The following is a 15,604-nucleotide window of genomic DNA, read 5'->3' on the forward strand; positions in this document are numbered from 1 at the left end:
CCTAAAATAGGGACTGGTTTAAAGCACTGACGGGTTTATTGGATATCCCGCCCCCATGGGTTTCTCAGACCTACGTTTCACATAAAGAGCAGACAGGCTGTTCGCCAGGGGTGTTGCATCAGAGGCTTGTGTCATTCACTGCTGGGGGGAGGGCGCCAAAAGTAGTAACATTAGGCCTACAGTTCCCAAACCCTGCACCCAACGCCCTAGGGCAGCAGAGTATATTTTAATTTTCAAGGGAAACACAGCAGTTCTGGGCAACGGTCAGACACCATGCAAATTACTAGTCGAGGTGGTTCACAGTTTCAACATTAGATCACAACATGTTCCTTTCGATGACATCACATCTTTGCAAAACTGGGTTTTGGGCGGTAGTTGTGCTAAAAGGCAAGTGCTCTGTGAAAATCAGTGTGGAACAGGAAATGCGGGTGAAGCACCCTCTCTGATTCTAAGGTTTGGGAATTTGTGCAGTGCCCAGCAAGCACACACATCCCATTTGTAAGTAATTGTAGTTATTTAAGAATGAAATAAAAATATTATGTGCATTGTTTATTTCAGTTACTAAGTTGTTAGAACATAAATATTTATTAAGCTGTTTAGCTCTAACTACTTAACAAATGAAGCTGCTTAGTACTTCTTTTGGCCTTGGAATGCCGTGAAATCATTCCTGATATGGGCATCGTAAATCCAGAAAGTTTCAGAATTTCTGCATTGGCTTCTTTGAAACTCACATTTGCCTCTTTTAAGCTTTTTTTTTTTTTTTTTTTTAATGAAATGGCAATCCTCTTTTTTTTTTTTTTTTAACTTATTTATTTTTGGCTGTGTTGGGTCTTCGTTTCTGTGCGAGGGCTTTCTATAGTTGCGGTGAGCGGGGGCCACTCTTCATCGCGGTGCGCGGGCCTCTCACTATCGCGGCCTCTCTTGTTGCGGAGCGCAGGCTCAGTAGTTGTGGCTCACGGGCCCAACCGCTCTGCGGCATGTGGGATCTTCCCAGACCAGGGCTCGAACCCGTGTCCCCTGCATTGGCAGGCAGACTCTCAACCACTGCGCCACCAGGGAAGCCCTCTCTTTTAAGCTTTTGATGCGGAGCTCAGGAAAGATTCTGAGCTAAACTCTGTAAGCATGGCCTGATGTTAATGATGTAAGCACAGAACCTACACTTAGTCCTGCCTTGAGAGTCTAGGTGCGGCAAGACTGGAAAACATTTACTGGGAGGGAAAACAGAGATTTAACTCTTCCCCTTCACTCTATCTAATTAGCTTCTTAATGAGCATAGACCACTTTGTAATGAGCTGGAAGCACGCCTTCCTGTTATAAAAACAGAAAAACAAGCATCCATTTGTGTGCCAGAGTTACGGTTTCATTATCTCGAACTAGGAGTGGCCTGAATATCCAGCTGGCTCAACCAGCTAATTATTGCCAGAAAGAGACCACAGAGCAAGTGTTCTGAAGCTACAGTTATTATTTTTGGTAGACCCCCTCGTAGCTTTTAGCTTATTCGTAGGTAACCTGGTTCGGTAAATTGCCTCAAATAGTTATCTTTGAAAAAAACAAGCTTGTCCCCGCCATCACACCAGGTGGAGCGTGCTCCAGAGTGGGCCTTCTGTGGGAACTTGAGGGAGATGGACGTGGCTGGGTGAGCCGCCGGTCACACTTGCCCGGAATGTTTTCTAGGCCATTGAAATAGGGCGATGGACTTCAACGGCTCAAGTCTATCAAGTTTAATTCCAAACCTTCTTCTAGGAAGGATCTTGACCCCATTCCCAGTGTTCACCTTTAAGAGGAAGTGGGATTGCCCTTCCTCAAGCATGAATCCCTATTAGCCCTCAGCTGCCGCAAAAAGATGTCAAGGCTCAGTTTTCTGCTAATGCTTGTGAGTGAGTCTCTTTTCCACCAGCAGCCTCAGCCCAAGGGCTACTGCACCTCCTTTTCCCTTTGCCTAGATTCTCTTTACCCAGCTATTCCCATGACTGGCCCCTTCATTTATTCTTTCAGCAAATATTTATTGAGCATCTGCTGTGTGCCAAACACTATGCTGGGTGTCAAGGGTATAAAAAGGAATGATAATAATAGTTAACATTTATTGAATACCTGTAATGAACAAAGAGTTCTTCTAAACTACTTACATGTATCTCATTTAATGCTCAACAACAATCCAAGTCATCCACATTTGATCAGGAGGAGTTTCTTTATATTAACAAGTTACCCACATTTTGCTGATAAGGAAAGTGAGACACAGAGAAGCTAAGTAAATTCCCCAAGGTCAAGCAGCTAATAAGTGATGGAGCTGGGATTTGAGCTTGCATTCTTCAACACTCTGTTATATTGTCTCCTAGCAAGACACAGGAGGCTCTGGTTTTATTTGGCTTACATTTTAATGGAGGAGAGAGACAATAGCACATTAGGAAATAAGTAATTTCAGATAGTCAAAGATGGTGAGAAAAAATAGTGATAATTCAGTACAGACTTCCCAGGAAGGAGTAGCTACTTGATATCAGGTAGTTGGAAAAGCCTCTGAGGGGTCATCTGGGCTGAGACCTGAAGAAACCAGCCATGGGAAGGTATTCAGGAAAATTATTCCACCAGCGGGAATAGCAAGTACAAAAGCAGTAAGTCAGGGACAAGTTTGGCTGAGTGCAAAAGAGAGATGACCAGGAACCAGATCATATAAGCTTTTCAACCTGGGCTGCACGCATTTGCCTGGGAAGCTTCCAAAAATACTGATGACTTGGCCCACGCCCAGAGAGTCTGAGGAAATCAGTCTGAGGTTTGGCTTAGGCAAGAGGAATTTTAAAAGAGATGATTGCAGCAGTCCAAAGAGGGATGATGTGGCCTGGACCAAGATGATGGCAGTGGAGATGCCGCTCTCCTTCTAGCCGCTGCTCTCTCCACACAACCCACCTGTGGCCACAGGAAGCACGTACATCCTTAGCCTGGACAAACCAAAGGCAGGATGCTTACCTGCAGATGGCCTGGGAAGGCTTCAGCACCAGACACATATCAGTCTTGCTGGGTGTCCCACTGAAGCTCCTACCAGACGTAGCACAAGGGAGGAGTGGTAGGCTGGCATAAACTTTTCCTAAGAAATCACCGTCTCAGAATCTCTAATCTCCAGCAACCCAACCTTGTAATATCAACATGGGTGAATCTACCAGTTCTTGGCCATAGTGGTCTCTGTCACAGATCACTTTGGGAGGTGACATCTTTGTCTTCTTGCTGCAGCTCTAGTTGAGACAATGCATTCATCAGGGTTGTCCAAAGAAACAGAAGCAATAAGAAGTGTATACATAGATAGATAGATTTATTTTAAAGAATTGGCTCATGTGACTAATTTGTCTTCTAAAGTACAATTCAGTGGCTTCCTCAAGGAGGAACCATCACCACTGTATAATTCCAAAGCATTTTCCTCACCCCATATCCTTTAGCAGTCACTCCCCATTCCCCTTTTACCTTTTACCTCAGCTCCTGGCAACTACACGTCTACTTTCTGTCTCTGTGGATCACCAGCTTATACTAAAGCAAATCCCAGATACCACATCATTTCCTCTGTAAATATTTCAGTATGGGGACTTCCCTGGTGGTCCAGTGGTTAAGAATCCGCCTTCCAATGCAAGGGACGCGGGTTCGATCCCTGGTCAGGGAACTAAGATCCCACATACTGTGGGGCAACTAAGCCCGTGCGCCACAACTACTGAGCCTGCACTCTAGAGCCCGTGCACCACAACTAGAGAGAGGCCCACACACCACGAGGAGCCCACATGCCACAACTAAGACCTGATGCAGCCAAATAAATAAATAAACAAATATTTTTAAAAAAATATTTCAGTATGAATTTCTAATACATAAGGACTTCTTTTTTAACATAGCCAAATACTATTATTACACCTAAAAGTTTGGTGATAATTCTTTAATATCTAATAAATAGTCAGTATTCAATAGTCCTATGTTAATTGATTTTCTTTCATTGTATCCAAATAAAGCCTTCGTATTTCACACGGTTGGTATGACGGAAGTCTCTTTTGATCTGTAACAGTTCCCTTCCTTCTGTTTTGTTTTTCTTGTCATTTATTTGTTGGAAGGGGAAAAAAGGTCATTTTCCTGCAGAATTTCCTACCTTCTGAATTCAGCTGATTACAGCTCTGTGGCGTTCTTCCAATATCTGCATTTCTTATAACCTGGTGGATGAATATAGAGACTTGGTCTGATTCAAGTTCTAGGTTTTGGCAAGAATATTTCATAGGTGGTAGTGAGTGTTTCTCTTGCATATCTGTAGATGTAATCATGTCTGACTATCTCTCTTTTAGGATTTAAGACTGATCTGTGAGTTCAGGTGTTGTCTGCCTGATATACGCATTAGGGAGTTCTCCATCAGTCTTTCCCAATGGTCTTTGGCATTGAGCATTGTTGCCTAGATCTGTTGTTGCAGTAACATAATTGTTGCAGAAGGCTGAAATTCTCATTCTCTTACTTCTGCATTTATTAGCTGGCACTCATCTAAAAAGAAGAACTTTTCCTCATCAATTTGGATGACTATACAGGAGATAGCTTTGGCACTGGATGAATAATTGCATAAATAACTGTAAAAAAGAAAGCATTGATTGATGGTTCAAGGTCAGCAAAGAATCTCAACAACTATCTAATTAAAGATAAACAACTTTTGTTGAGCACCTACTAGGTGCCAGGCGCTATGCTAGGTAGGTCCTTTGACATTCATTATAATTCCATTTAAAAATCATAATAATCCTGTAAGGTAATTGTTATAATCACCTTTAATAGGTAAGGAAACTAAAGCTCAGAGAAGTAACTTAGGTAAGATCAAAGAGCTGGATTACATGTATAGGAAGAGTGCACCAAAATCTTGAATGACATAGAGCTGAGAGGGAGAGTTAACAGGTCAGACGACAGAATCAATATTGGATTCCAACCAAGACTGGAAAAGGTAGACATAAATTCCTACTTGGGGATTAAAACCACTCAAGTCCAAGCTTGGAGAGATGTGGATTCTCAGGATCTTGTGTTTAAAAATGATCTAGAGACATTAGCTTAGAACAAGCTCCACATGGATCTTAGAAATGCTAATATTTTATTTAGCTACGTTAATAGGAGCAAGATAATTAATAGGCACAAAGCTCCATTTGGATAAGAATCATAAATCTTGTTCTCTATTGCATCCCCAGCCCCCAGCATAGTATCTGGAAAAATGATCAGTTAGTCTCTGAATATAATGGGCACTCAATACATATTTGTAAATACTTACATATATTTATTCAATCATAAAACAAATTTACTGAGCGCCTATTTTTCCCTGCTGTTATAGGTGCTTGAAATACAACAGTGCTCTTGCAGAGCTTATATTCCAGTGGAATGGTAGGGAAGAAAGACAACAAACAAATAAATAGATAAGGAAGCGGTGGTGGAAATGCTATGGAGAAAAATTAAGCAGGGTAATGTGAATGAGGAGTGCTGGGTGGGAGGAGTAACCTCACACATGGTGGTCAGAGAAGGCAGCTCTGAGAAGGTGAGGCTGGAGGAGAGACCTGAATGAAGTGAGGCTGTGAGCCATGCAAGCAAGGAACAGCAAGTGCAAAGGCCCTGAGGCAGGATTAGGCCAGATGTGTTCCAGATAGAGTGAGGTGACAGTCTTATCCAATCTCAGCTGGTAGAACCACATCTGGAGTATGTGTGTAATTTTGGACACCACATAGTTTAAGAGAGTATCAAAGGGAAGCATTTTAAGGTAGTAAAGAGTCTGGAACCAGCTCATATTGGGATGGGTTAAAGAAAAGAGTGACTTAGGCACAGCTGGGTGGCTCTCATCCAATGGATGAAAAGCAGACACAAGGCAGAGGGCCGAGATGTACCCTGCATGATCAACCATTGGAACCATTCATTCACTCTTGGTCTAATATACAGTAGAACAAGTTCCCTAAGATGGTATGAGCTGCCTTGCCCAGTAGTGAGCTCCCTGTTGTTAGAGGTGTTCAAGCAAATAGTGCACAGTCTTCCAAGGCTGTGGAAGATGACTTGCCCTTCCCAGCTGGGATTTGGAGTAGGAGACCTCTGAGATGAATCCCACTGAGGAGATTCGGAATTGTCCCCTGACTCCTCTCTCCAGTTCCTCTCCCTCTGTTTTCACTCTCCCTCCTCACTCACCCTGCTGATGGAGCACAGGTGTGCACACACACACTCACCCACTCACTCACACCAGGGAGGTAAAGCAGTTCAAAAAGCTGGAGAGGAGGAAAGTGTGAGAAACTGAACAGGGAAACAGTGAGGGAAAGGAGGTAGGAGAGATGGGGGGCAGGGTGAGGATGGCATGGAAGGGAAGCAGGAAGAAGGAGACAGGCACTGAGAAGGGGTCAGGGAAAGCGGAGGGAGGTAGAGAAGTAGGGGAAAAGGAGAGATGGAGAAAGACGGGAGAAGTAAGAGGTGACAAAGGAAAACACAGAGGGTACGGGACAAAGAGGAGGAAGATGATACTAAAAGTAAGAGGAAAAGGATGGGAGAAGGCAGTGGATGTGGGAGAGAGGAAGGATGGGGCCCAGGAGGAGGAGAGGGAGGGAAGGCGAGGAAGGCTGAGGAAGGAGGAGGGAAGAGACAGGGGGCGTAGAGGGGACAGGGAGGTAGCATGAGGGTGTGAGACTTCAGAGTCAAGGAGCTCGTGTGGCACCCTGGCACGGGTCCCCAGAGCAGGAAATGGGTAATCTTGAATCACAGCTCATTGCAAGCTTCCTGTTTTCAGCTTGTCTCTGTGAACAGTTGGAGGGGTTTCCAGCTAGTAACTCCCTCCCCGGGCCAGCAGCCATTCCACCATCCCCATGGCTAGCCATCCTCAATACCTTCTCACCCCACCTCCCTTTATGGCCTGAGCACCAGCCCAGAGTCCCCTCCAGCACCACCCAGCAGGCCACCGGCTCCATTCTCCAGGGCCCCTGACTTCACCAGGTTCTCAAGGCTCACAATGGAAGCTGTAAACCTCTTACAAGTACTGGGCTCACGCTAACTGATTGCACCACTGGCGCTACACTAGGAAGCTGTAAACCTCTGAGTGTGGAATCCAGCCTGAGCATTTACAGAAAAATTCACCTTATAAAACATGTTTCCCTGAAACACATTTTCTTTGCCTTTTTCCAAGCACCCTTATTTTTCCTTCCATCCGCTTGCCTCCTCCCAAGTTACAAGCAGATCTTTATCCAGGCTTCTTAAAATCAATCCAGCAAACACGTCTGGAGGATCTGCAACACGCCAGGCACTGGTGTTACAACTGGGGCCGAGACATGTTGTCTGTCCTTAGGAAGCTCAGTCTAATGGGGAGACAGACGTGTGGAGCCAGTGGGAGAGCCGGGGTTTATGGGGCTCAGACATCACACAATTTGAGAACAAAATTACTAGCCCTTGTATGAGAAACCTGGGTTACCTGCTCAGTCCTGAAGAGGGCAGGATGAGCTCTCCACCCCAAACAACCCAACTACTCTAGGAGAGGAAGGGCTCACAAAAGGAGGTTGGGATGACCACTAATGAATTAATAATTAAACCCCTACATCTATACTTTCTCTCTTTGCTCTCTTTTGTCTATCCTGTGAATAAATGAATGCATGCATGATGCATTCAACAAATATTTACTTAAGGATAAAGTTCGGCTGCTGTAACAAAGACCTAAGGTGGCTTAAACAAGCTAGGACCTTCTCTCTCACCTAACAGGCTCCTTCCATCCTGTTGATCATCCCTTCCTGGGGTGTTGCCCTTCAGACGCAAGGTCTTCAATGGAGCCCACTGCAGCCAGCAGGACAAGGAAAGGACGAAGTGAAAAGCATCCCCCCACACAAACTTCCCTTATAAGGCAGACCTGGAAGTTCAGGCCCCACTTCTGCTCACATCTCATTGACCAAAACATGATCACATGACTCCACACAGGTGCCAGGGAGACGCGGAAGTGTAATATTTATTCTGGATGGTCATGCAGCCCCAGACCACGGTGCTTCACTGCTATAGAAGAAGAGAATGGATGTTGTGGACAACCAGAAATCTCTGAGACAGCCTGCAGTGTATGCTGTTCTGACTAGGAAACCAGAAGGAGCTCTGGTCCTTTCCAGATCCACCCAGTGACAAAAATGAATTAGACAAGCTGTCCCTGCAAGCCCTCACCCCCATTCTTTCATTTCGGTAACTCTCTGTTTACCGGATCCCAAATGTTGGCTGAGAATGAAACATTATGACCACCCAAGGGGCAGTTGAAGGAAGAGGAAGCAATATAGACTTTGAAGAAGTTGCCAGGAAAAAAAGGGAAGAAAATAGTGGCATGAAAACCAAATTCTGAAAAGTTCAGTGGCTTCAGATACCATAGAGTGCCAAAGCAGGATAGGGAGCAAAGGGAGCTCTATTGTTTTTGCCAATGAGGAGGTCAAAGGTGACCTTTGACAAATCAGTTTCGGTGGAGTGGTGGGGAATGACATCCAGAGAGAGCTGGTTTAGGAGTGAGTGGGAAATGAGGATGTAGAGACAGAGAGAGCAGTGGTAACTGAAGTATTGAAAAGCAGGAACAATTTGAGATTAGTGGATCCATGATCATGTTAATCCAAAGGATAAAGAATCAATAAAGAGCAAGAGATGAAAACTACATGGCAGAAATACAGTTTGGCTGCTTTAACAAAGACCAAAATAACCGTAGCGTAAACAAGATTAAGGTTTACTTCGCTCTCATGTAGGAGTCTGAGCATACACAGTCAAGGGCTGACTGGGGACTCCACGGTGTTGGAAATCCAGGTTTCTTCCACCTCATTAGTCAGCCATCTTCAACATGCAGCTTCCATCTTGTGGTCCAAGAAGGCTGCTCCAGCTCCCACCATCATGTAAACATCCCAGTCAGGTAGAAGAAGGGAGAAGGAAAGGGAGGGTTCCCTTCGTCTTAAAGGCACCACCCAGAGGTTGCTCGCATCACATCTACTCACAGTTTCACTGGCCAGAATTAGAGACTTGACCACATCTACCTGTAAGGAGACTGGAACAAAATAATCTTTAGCTGAGAGACCAGATGCCCAGGTAAAACTTAAGGGTCCTATTACTGAGGGAGGAGGGAACTGCAGGCAGTCAGAGCCTTAGAGGACCTAGAACAAAGGGTAGTTTCGGCCTCCGGTGGGAGGAGGCACCCTGCCACTGAGGCTGGGTTGCACAAAGAGCCAAGAAGAGAGGAAGTTTGCCAAGCCTCCCTCCCCATCGCTGTTTACGATCTGTTGGGTGGGACTGCAGGCATGCACTTGTAGATACCCTGAGATTGTTCAAAGAACAGCTGTGCTTTTGGAGTCCTGAGTTTCATTCCCAGCTCTGTGCTTAGCTGCTATATGGCCTTGGCCAAGGAGAAAAATCTCCGTTTCCACATCTGTTAAGTGGCCATAATAATGGCCACCCTGCCTGCCTCACAATCCTGTTTCGGGTCCCAAAGGAGAGCTGTGAAGATGCCATGTAAGTTGTGAAGTTGGGGCAGACGTGGGTGGGCATCATCATGGAGGGAGGGAGTGGTCAGGGCACTGCTGAGCCTGAAGGGTGGGCAGAAAAGGACTAGAAGAGGCTGTAAGGACAGGACCACCTCCCACACAGGCTGCTCAGCACCCACCCAGCCCCCCAGTGGATCTGGCCTCTGCCCACTGCTGGCCCAGCTTCAGAACCCCTCTGCTGTCCGAGTGAGGATGACAGGGGAGGGAACACCCATCCAGCTGTCCACAGGTGCTGGGAGTCAGCCTCTGTTATCTCTTGAGATCGCTATCACAGAGCCTTGGCCTCAGCCCCTGCACTTGGCCTTGGAAGCTCTCCTAAGACCTCTCCTTGACCCCAGGACACCACCGCATGTTCCTGGCCTCAGCGCAGTAAACAGTGTGAGCGAGTTTCTCCCCAAGGCCTTTGGACTAGCAGAGCTAGCCATGTCCAGTGCGTGCACACTCCCACACACACACACACATGCACACACGGACTGCACACACAAAAACACCACACACCCCGCACAACACACATGCAAACACCACACATATACATCACAAAATATATATTCCACCCACATACCCCACACACCCCACACACACATCCTCCACAAACTTCACACACACAACCCATATGCACACACCCTGCCCATGCACACCACATGCACATACACAAATACATACTCTCTTCTTTCTAACTGGTCTCTCTCTATCCCACATCACACCCCTCCATCCAACCCTCTACACAGCTGCTTGAGTGATTTTTCTAAAACACAAATTAGGCTACTTTCTTGTTTAAACTCTTCTCCGTCAAGTGGCTTTCCAGAGTCTTCAGGCTAGCATCCTAGCCCCTACCAGAGCTGTTGAGGCCCTCCATGGTCTATTCCCTGAAGACCCTCTTCAGGCCTCCCCCCCACCCTCCTGCCCCCTTGGCCAGTCCAAACTACTGGCCCATCCCCCCTCCCTACTGGCTCCTCCTGCCTCTACCTTGTCCATCCTCCATCCTCTCCAGAGAATGCACCTGCTCCGTAGTCCATGTGAGAATCGCGTTCATTCTTCCAAACCCTGTTCAGAGCCCACCCCTTCTATAAAGATTCCCTTGACTCCCCAAGTGGAATGCTGCCTTTCTCTTCCACAGGAAGTGGTGGGGTGACTTGTTTCCTAGGTCTGCCTCCCCTGCCAGGCAGGTGACCTTCTCAAGGTTACTATATACGGTGCAGCCCTGGGTCCCAGCACTGGGTAGGTGCCCAGTGAACGCTGGGTGTGTGGTACTCAACCCCTCATCCTCCCACACAGATCAAAGTAGAAAACCAGCATGACTACCAGGACATCACCAGCATGGTGGCTATGGCCAAAACGTATGCCACCACCGAGGCCTTCATCGACTCCAAGTACGACATCCGCATCCAGAAAATTGGATCCAACTACAAAGCTTACATGTGAGTCCCTGGGCAGGGGCTGGGGAGCTGGGAGGAAGGGTAGGAGCAGAGTGTGAGAAGAACGGAGATTAAAGATACATGTCACGCCCTGTCTTCTCTGCCCCAGAGCAGAGACCCCATAGGGACATCATTATTCTCCCTTTCTGTCTCCTTTACCGCCCTTCTTCTCTGGTTAGTACAGCGGAAGGCTGATGTTCCATCATGGCTTATCCCAGGGTAGAAATCTGTCTACCCAAATGAAGCCTGTTTCCCCCAGAGAAAGAAAGACTGTTGGCATGTTTCCAAGTATATACCTGATGTATGTCATAGGAGACATACGTGGAAGAGAGACTTAGGGACAAATCAAGGAAGGCCTTGAATGCCTTGCTGAGGGTTGTGAATTTTCTTCTCTTGCCTTCTGAGCAGAAAAGTGTCATGATCTGACCTGTATTTGTAGAAAGATGGCTCTGGGGCTATGGCCTGCAAAAGGGTTTCTCTGAGATAAATAAGTTCAGGTAGGAGATTACATCAGGTTTCTTCAGCTGCAATTAGTAAAAACCATACCTGACTAATTTGGTGGAGTTTTTTTTAAGGGAATTTATTAGATGAATGATCAGAACTAACTAACAAAACCCGAAATTATCAATTTCAGAAATATTAGGGTCCAGGGCAGCCCCAAGAATCTGGGTAGCCAGAAGTAATATACAGTCTTTGCGGCACCCCATTAGAAAGTGAATCTGCCCTAATCATTTTCAGGGCTTAACTCAAGATCGTGATTCCGTGGAAACAGTGCTGATTAATCCAACTGTGGTCACATGCTTATTAGTTAGAGGAAGGTAGGTGAGCAGTATGAAGAGTCCCACCAAGAGAGCATGCAATATGGGCAGGGTCATTCTCCAGTGGAAATAGAGACTGTGTGACTAAAAGAAAAGGGATGAATGCCCGAAAATCCAACACACATTCATCCCAGGGGTGGTTCAGGCAAAGGATGACTCACGCTGGAGCTGCGGTTACAAGGATGAGTGGGAGTTCTTGACCAGGTGGAGGGCTTGGTGTTTAGAGAGGTCTTATCTGCCCCAGGTCCTCTCTGTCTCACTTTGGAATATTGTTGTTTCCACTTGGAATGATGAGACCCCAGAGAGGCAACAGGTGCCTGGTTTCCAAGCACATACGGCACACTGATTGCATGGTGCCATCTTTGAGGACTGCAACAGCTGACTCTGGACGGTTAGAAAGTCCTTTGCTTCTGTGTGGTGGAGCTGTGCTCTAGATCAGGGTCAGCAAACCACAGCCCACAGGCCAAATCCAGCTTCCACCTGTCTCAGTAAATAAGGTTTTATTGATCACAGCCATACATATCCACTTCTGTATTATCTAGGGTTGCTTTTGCACTACCTGGATTGCCTAGACCGGGAGTCTACAAACTTTTTCTGTAAATGGCCAGATGGTAATTTTAGTCTTTGCAAGTCACACAGTCTCTGTTGCAACCACTCCACTCTGCCATTGCCTGGGAAACTGGAGAAAATGCAGTCAGTTGACCTATAAGGAAATATGCCCAGGAAAGGGATGGAGCCAAGAAATACTTCTGGCCAGTCTTGCCAATCGCTCTCTTCCACCCATGAGCCAGGCCAGACCTGTCACTGCTCTCAGAGGCCCTCAGGGTGATAAGATCACCTCCCCCTGCCACCCCCAACCTCTCTGAGTTGGAGAATATTCCAGGGCATGGTCCAGTGCATTCCTGAGGCCTCCACCATCCCTCATGATATCATTTCCCTCCTCTCCTCATTGTTAGCGTTTCCACTGGACATTGACAACACCTTGTCCCAATTTCTCTTCTTGAGGATTACCTCATTGCTGCATTCTTTATGCTGAGCCTTTCTGCCCCGACAGCTCCAATTTGTCATTAGTTATGGTGTTTCCTGGACCCTGGGTTGGCCCACATCCGAGGGAGAGTGTTGATGTCACACCTCGGTGTAGAACGCCCTCTCTGCCCATGACCATTCAGCGTCCTTTCTGGCCCACTTTCTGCCCTGCACTTGGGCCTTTGTGCTTGTTGCCACTGGGTGTCATTGTTTCTAAGTCCTCTCAGCAGACAGAGCTGGGAAATAAATATGTGTATCTCAACCTGTGTATACACACGTCTGTAATTATATATATATACACACACACACACACACACACACATATATCCATCTATAGCTAAAGCTAAACAGAGTTCATACTGATGTGTCAGACTTTCATCCAGTACCACATGATTCATTTTAGCCTTCCCAGATTGCTTATCTGTAACTTCCCACTCCAACAGGGAAAAAAACCTGACTCCCACCATCCCCCACCCATGTACTTCTTTGTTCATCCACAGAATATGTGTACAGTTGCAGAACTGTCAAGCCGTAGTCCCATGAGAAACAACTTTACCAACTATGGTACAGGACTTACATACAGTTTCTTTTGTACTTAGTCATACAGTCTCCACTAATTTCCAAAGTTACTTAGGCAGCACCTTTCCACTCACCCCCGCCCCTTGATCAAGGGGGTCAGCTTCATACGTGTGTCATAAACATAGATTCTGTTGTCACAGTCTACATCCCATCCTACATTCTAGCAGCTGCATCACATTTGGGCCAATCACCTCTTTTCCCCAAACCTGTGATGGGCTCTGCCATGAAGAGTCATGGTTAAGAGCACGGAGTTTCTCAGATATGGTTTGGTGGCTTCTGCCACTCAGTGGGAATGATAATAATAATAATGTCCATCTCATTAGGTTGTGTGAGACTGAAATAAGCCAGTGCTTATAAAGCTTTTAGACCCATGTCTAAACCCATGTCCAGACATAGAAAGCACTCACTAAATATCAGCTCTCACTATCATTATCTTCTTGGAAGGAGACCAATCTGGCTTGTGTTCCTGCTGCTTCTGGCATTAGAATGCTTTTTTTTTCTTGTCTACGCTCACTGAAAAGTAATAGTAGCACCCATTGTACTAAGAGATTTATGGGAATCTTTCCTTTAATCCACACAATGCCCTATAAGCATGGTACTAAAATTATTCCCATTTACCAATGAGAAAATAGACTCAGAGATGTTGTCCATGGTTATACAGCTAGAAAATGCTAGAACCAAGATTCAAACTCGCATCCATCTGACTCAAGTCAGTTCTTACCTTCCCTTGTTACTGTGCAGATCCCACTCTATTGAATCCTACTCATCCTCCCAGGCACATCTCAATCGCTACCTTCTGGGGTTCATATTAAGTGACTGGTTTCTCCTTTGCTTCCCTGGAGTGCTTCATGCCTCATGTGTACTGCTAACCCTACCATGCCTATGTTCTGGTTTTAGGCTGGTCTACCCTTTAAGGTAGTGAGCAACTCGAGGAAGGGGTCATCTCTGCACACTCAGATTAGTCCTGTACCCAGGACGTAGGGAGGCCTGGTGATTGTTTGCCAAATTGAATTGAATTGCATTGAGTTGAACTAACCTTAATTGACATGAAGCTTATCAATGTCACTGCTACGCTTAGTCATTATGTCTCCTATTGGCCACCATCTATTCTCAGCATCTGCTGTGCTCAGATACATTTTATTTTCTCTTTTAGAAAGACATTTTATAGCAATTCCTCTCCTGGTTCACCCTTAAACCTCAATCACATGCCTTCCCTTGGTCATGAAACAAATTGCTTTACCTCTGCCACTTTGCTTAAAGCCATTCAGTCTTTGCTGAATCCAGATATGCCATTAGAGATAGTTTATCTGGATTGCTCTTCAACATACACAGTCCCTTACCTAGTAGGTAGTTACTGGGCACCTACTACATGCCAGGGACCACTGGACACTAGAGGTACAGAGGGATGAGTCAAACATGTTCCCTGCCCTCAGGAAAGACAGCACACTAAAGTAGTCATTGCAAGTGAGATGAGCATTACTAAAACATTGGTATAGGGTGTAGTATAGGGGGTTCTTACTGGGGAAGATGTACTCTCAGGAAGTCACATTTTCAGATGAAACTTGAAGGATGAGTAGGACTTAGGGAGGCAAAGATGGAGATGAAGACTGGATCAGGCAAAGGGAAAAAGGTGTGTGGAGGCCTACACACAGGAAAAATCCATGGGCTTTGGAGAAAGGGCAAGGGACCTAAGAGGGTGAGGCAGGCAGAGCCAGAAGGCCTTCCTGCTCTTCACCATGCAAAAGTAATCACTTCTCTCCATGGATCATTTTTCCTACATTTTGGGGCTCTCAAAAAAGATTCCAGAGTCACCGGGGGCTATACTGCCCTAGTTCTTCTTCTGAAAAACAGGAGGCCAAAGTTTGCAGGATTTAATCTGATAGTGTAGGCATTTGTTAAATTTAACTTTTATATTTCAAAGGTGGCTTGGGAAAAGATACATAAGACCCAACAAATAAGACAGTCAACATAAAGGGAAATAAAAACAGAAAAATAAATCTGAAGACCGGATGCATACCTAAGAATACATGTCAGAATGTAAGCCAGATATTTGAATCAGAGCCGCCAAACAGTCAAAGCAAAAAAGGAAAGCAGATCAATGACAAGCGTCCCTAATGCCCTCACTGTGTTATTTGTTCTGATACAGGAGAACCTCCATCTCTGGAAACTGGAAGGCCAACACAGGCTCTGCTATGCTGGAGCAGGTGGCCATGACAGAGAGGTAAGAGGCAAAGGAGGTGTTTAGGGAGAGGCACCAGCCGTAGTGGGAGATAGA

At 45.9% G+C, this 15,604-nt stretch overlaps 1 protein-coding gene across 4 annotated transcripts in view; it reads left to right on the forward strand.

Annotated features, from left to right (window-relative positions):
• The window catches only part of SYN3 (synapsin III), a 456,423-nt gene that overhangs the window by 416,777 nt on the left and 24,042 nt on the right, over nucleotides 1-15,604 (forward strand). For 3 of the 4 annotated variants that reach the window (XR_014252562.1, XM_082421000.1, XM_082421001.1), the window contains exons 8-9: nucleotides 10,767-10,909; nucleotides 15,476-15,550. Coding sequence is in view for 3 of the 4 variants with exons in the window: in XM_082421000.1 (XP_082277126.1) it covers nucleotides 10,767-10,909; nucleotides 15,476-15,550 (218 nt within the window). In the remaining variant the exon portion in view is untranslated. Of the gene's footprint in view, nucleotides 1-7,701; nucleotides 7,841-10,766; nucleotides 10,910-15,475; nucleotides 15,551-15,604 lie in introns of those variants that run through there. The other variant, XM_082421002.1, reaches the window with a different exon arrangement.

The sequence above is a fragment of the Balaenoptera physalus genome (assembly GCF_965194825.1).
Source record: "Balaenoptera physalus genome assembly, chromosome: 13".
Classification (NCBI taxonomy): domain Eukaryota; kingdom Metazoa; phylum Chordata; class Mammalia; order Artiodactyla; family Balaenopteridae; genus Balaenoptera; species Balaenoptera physalus.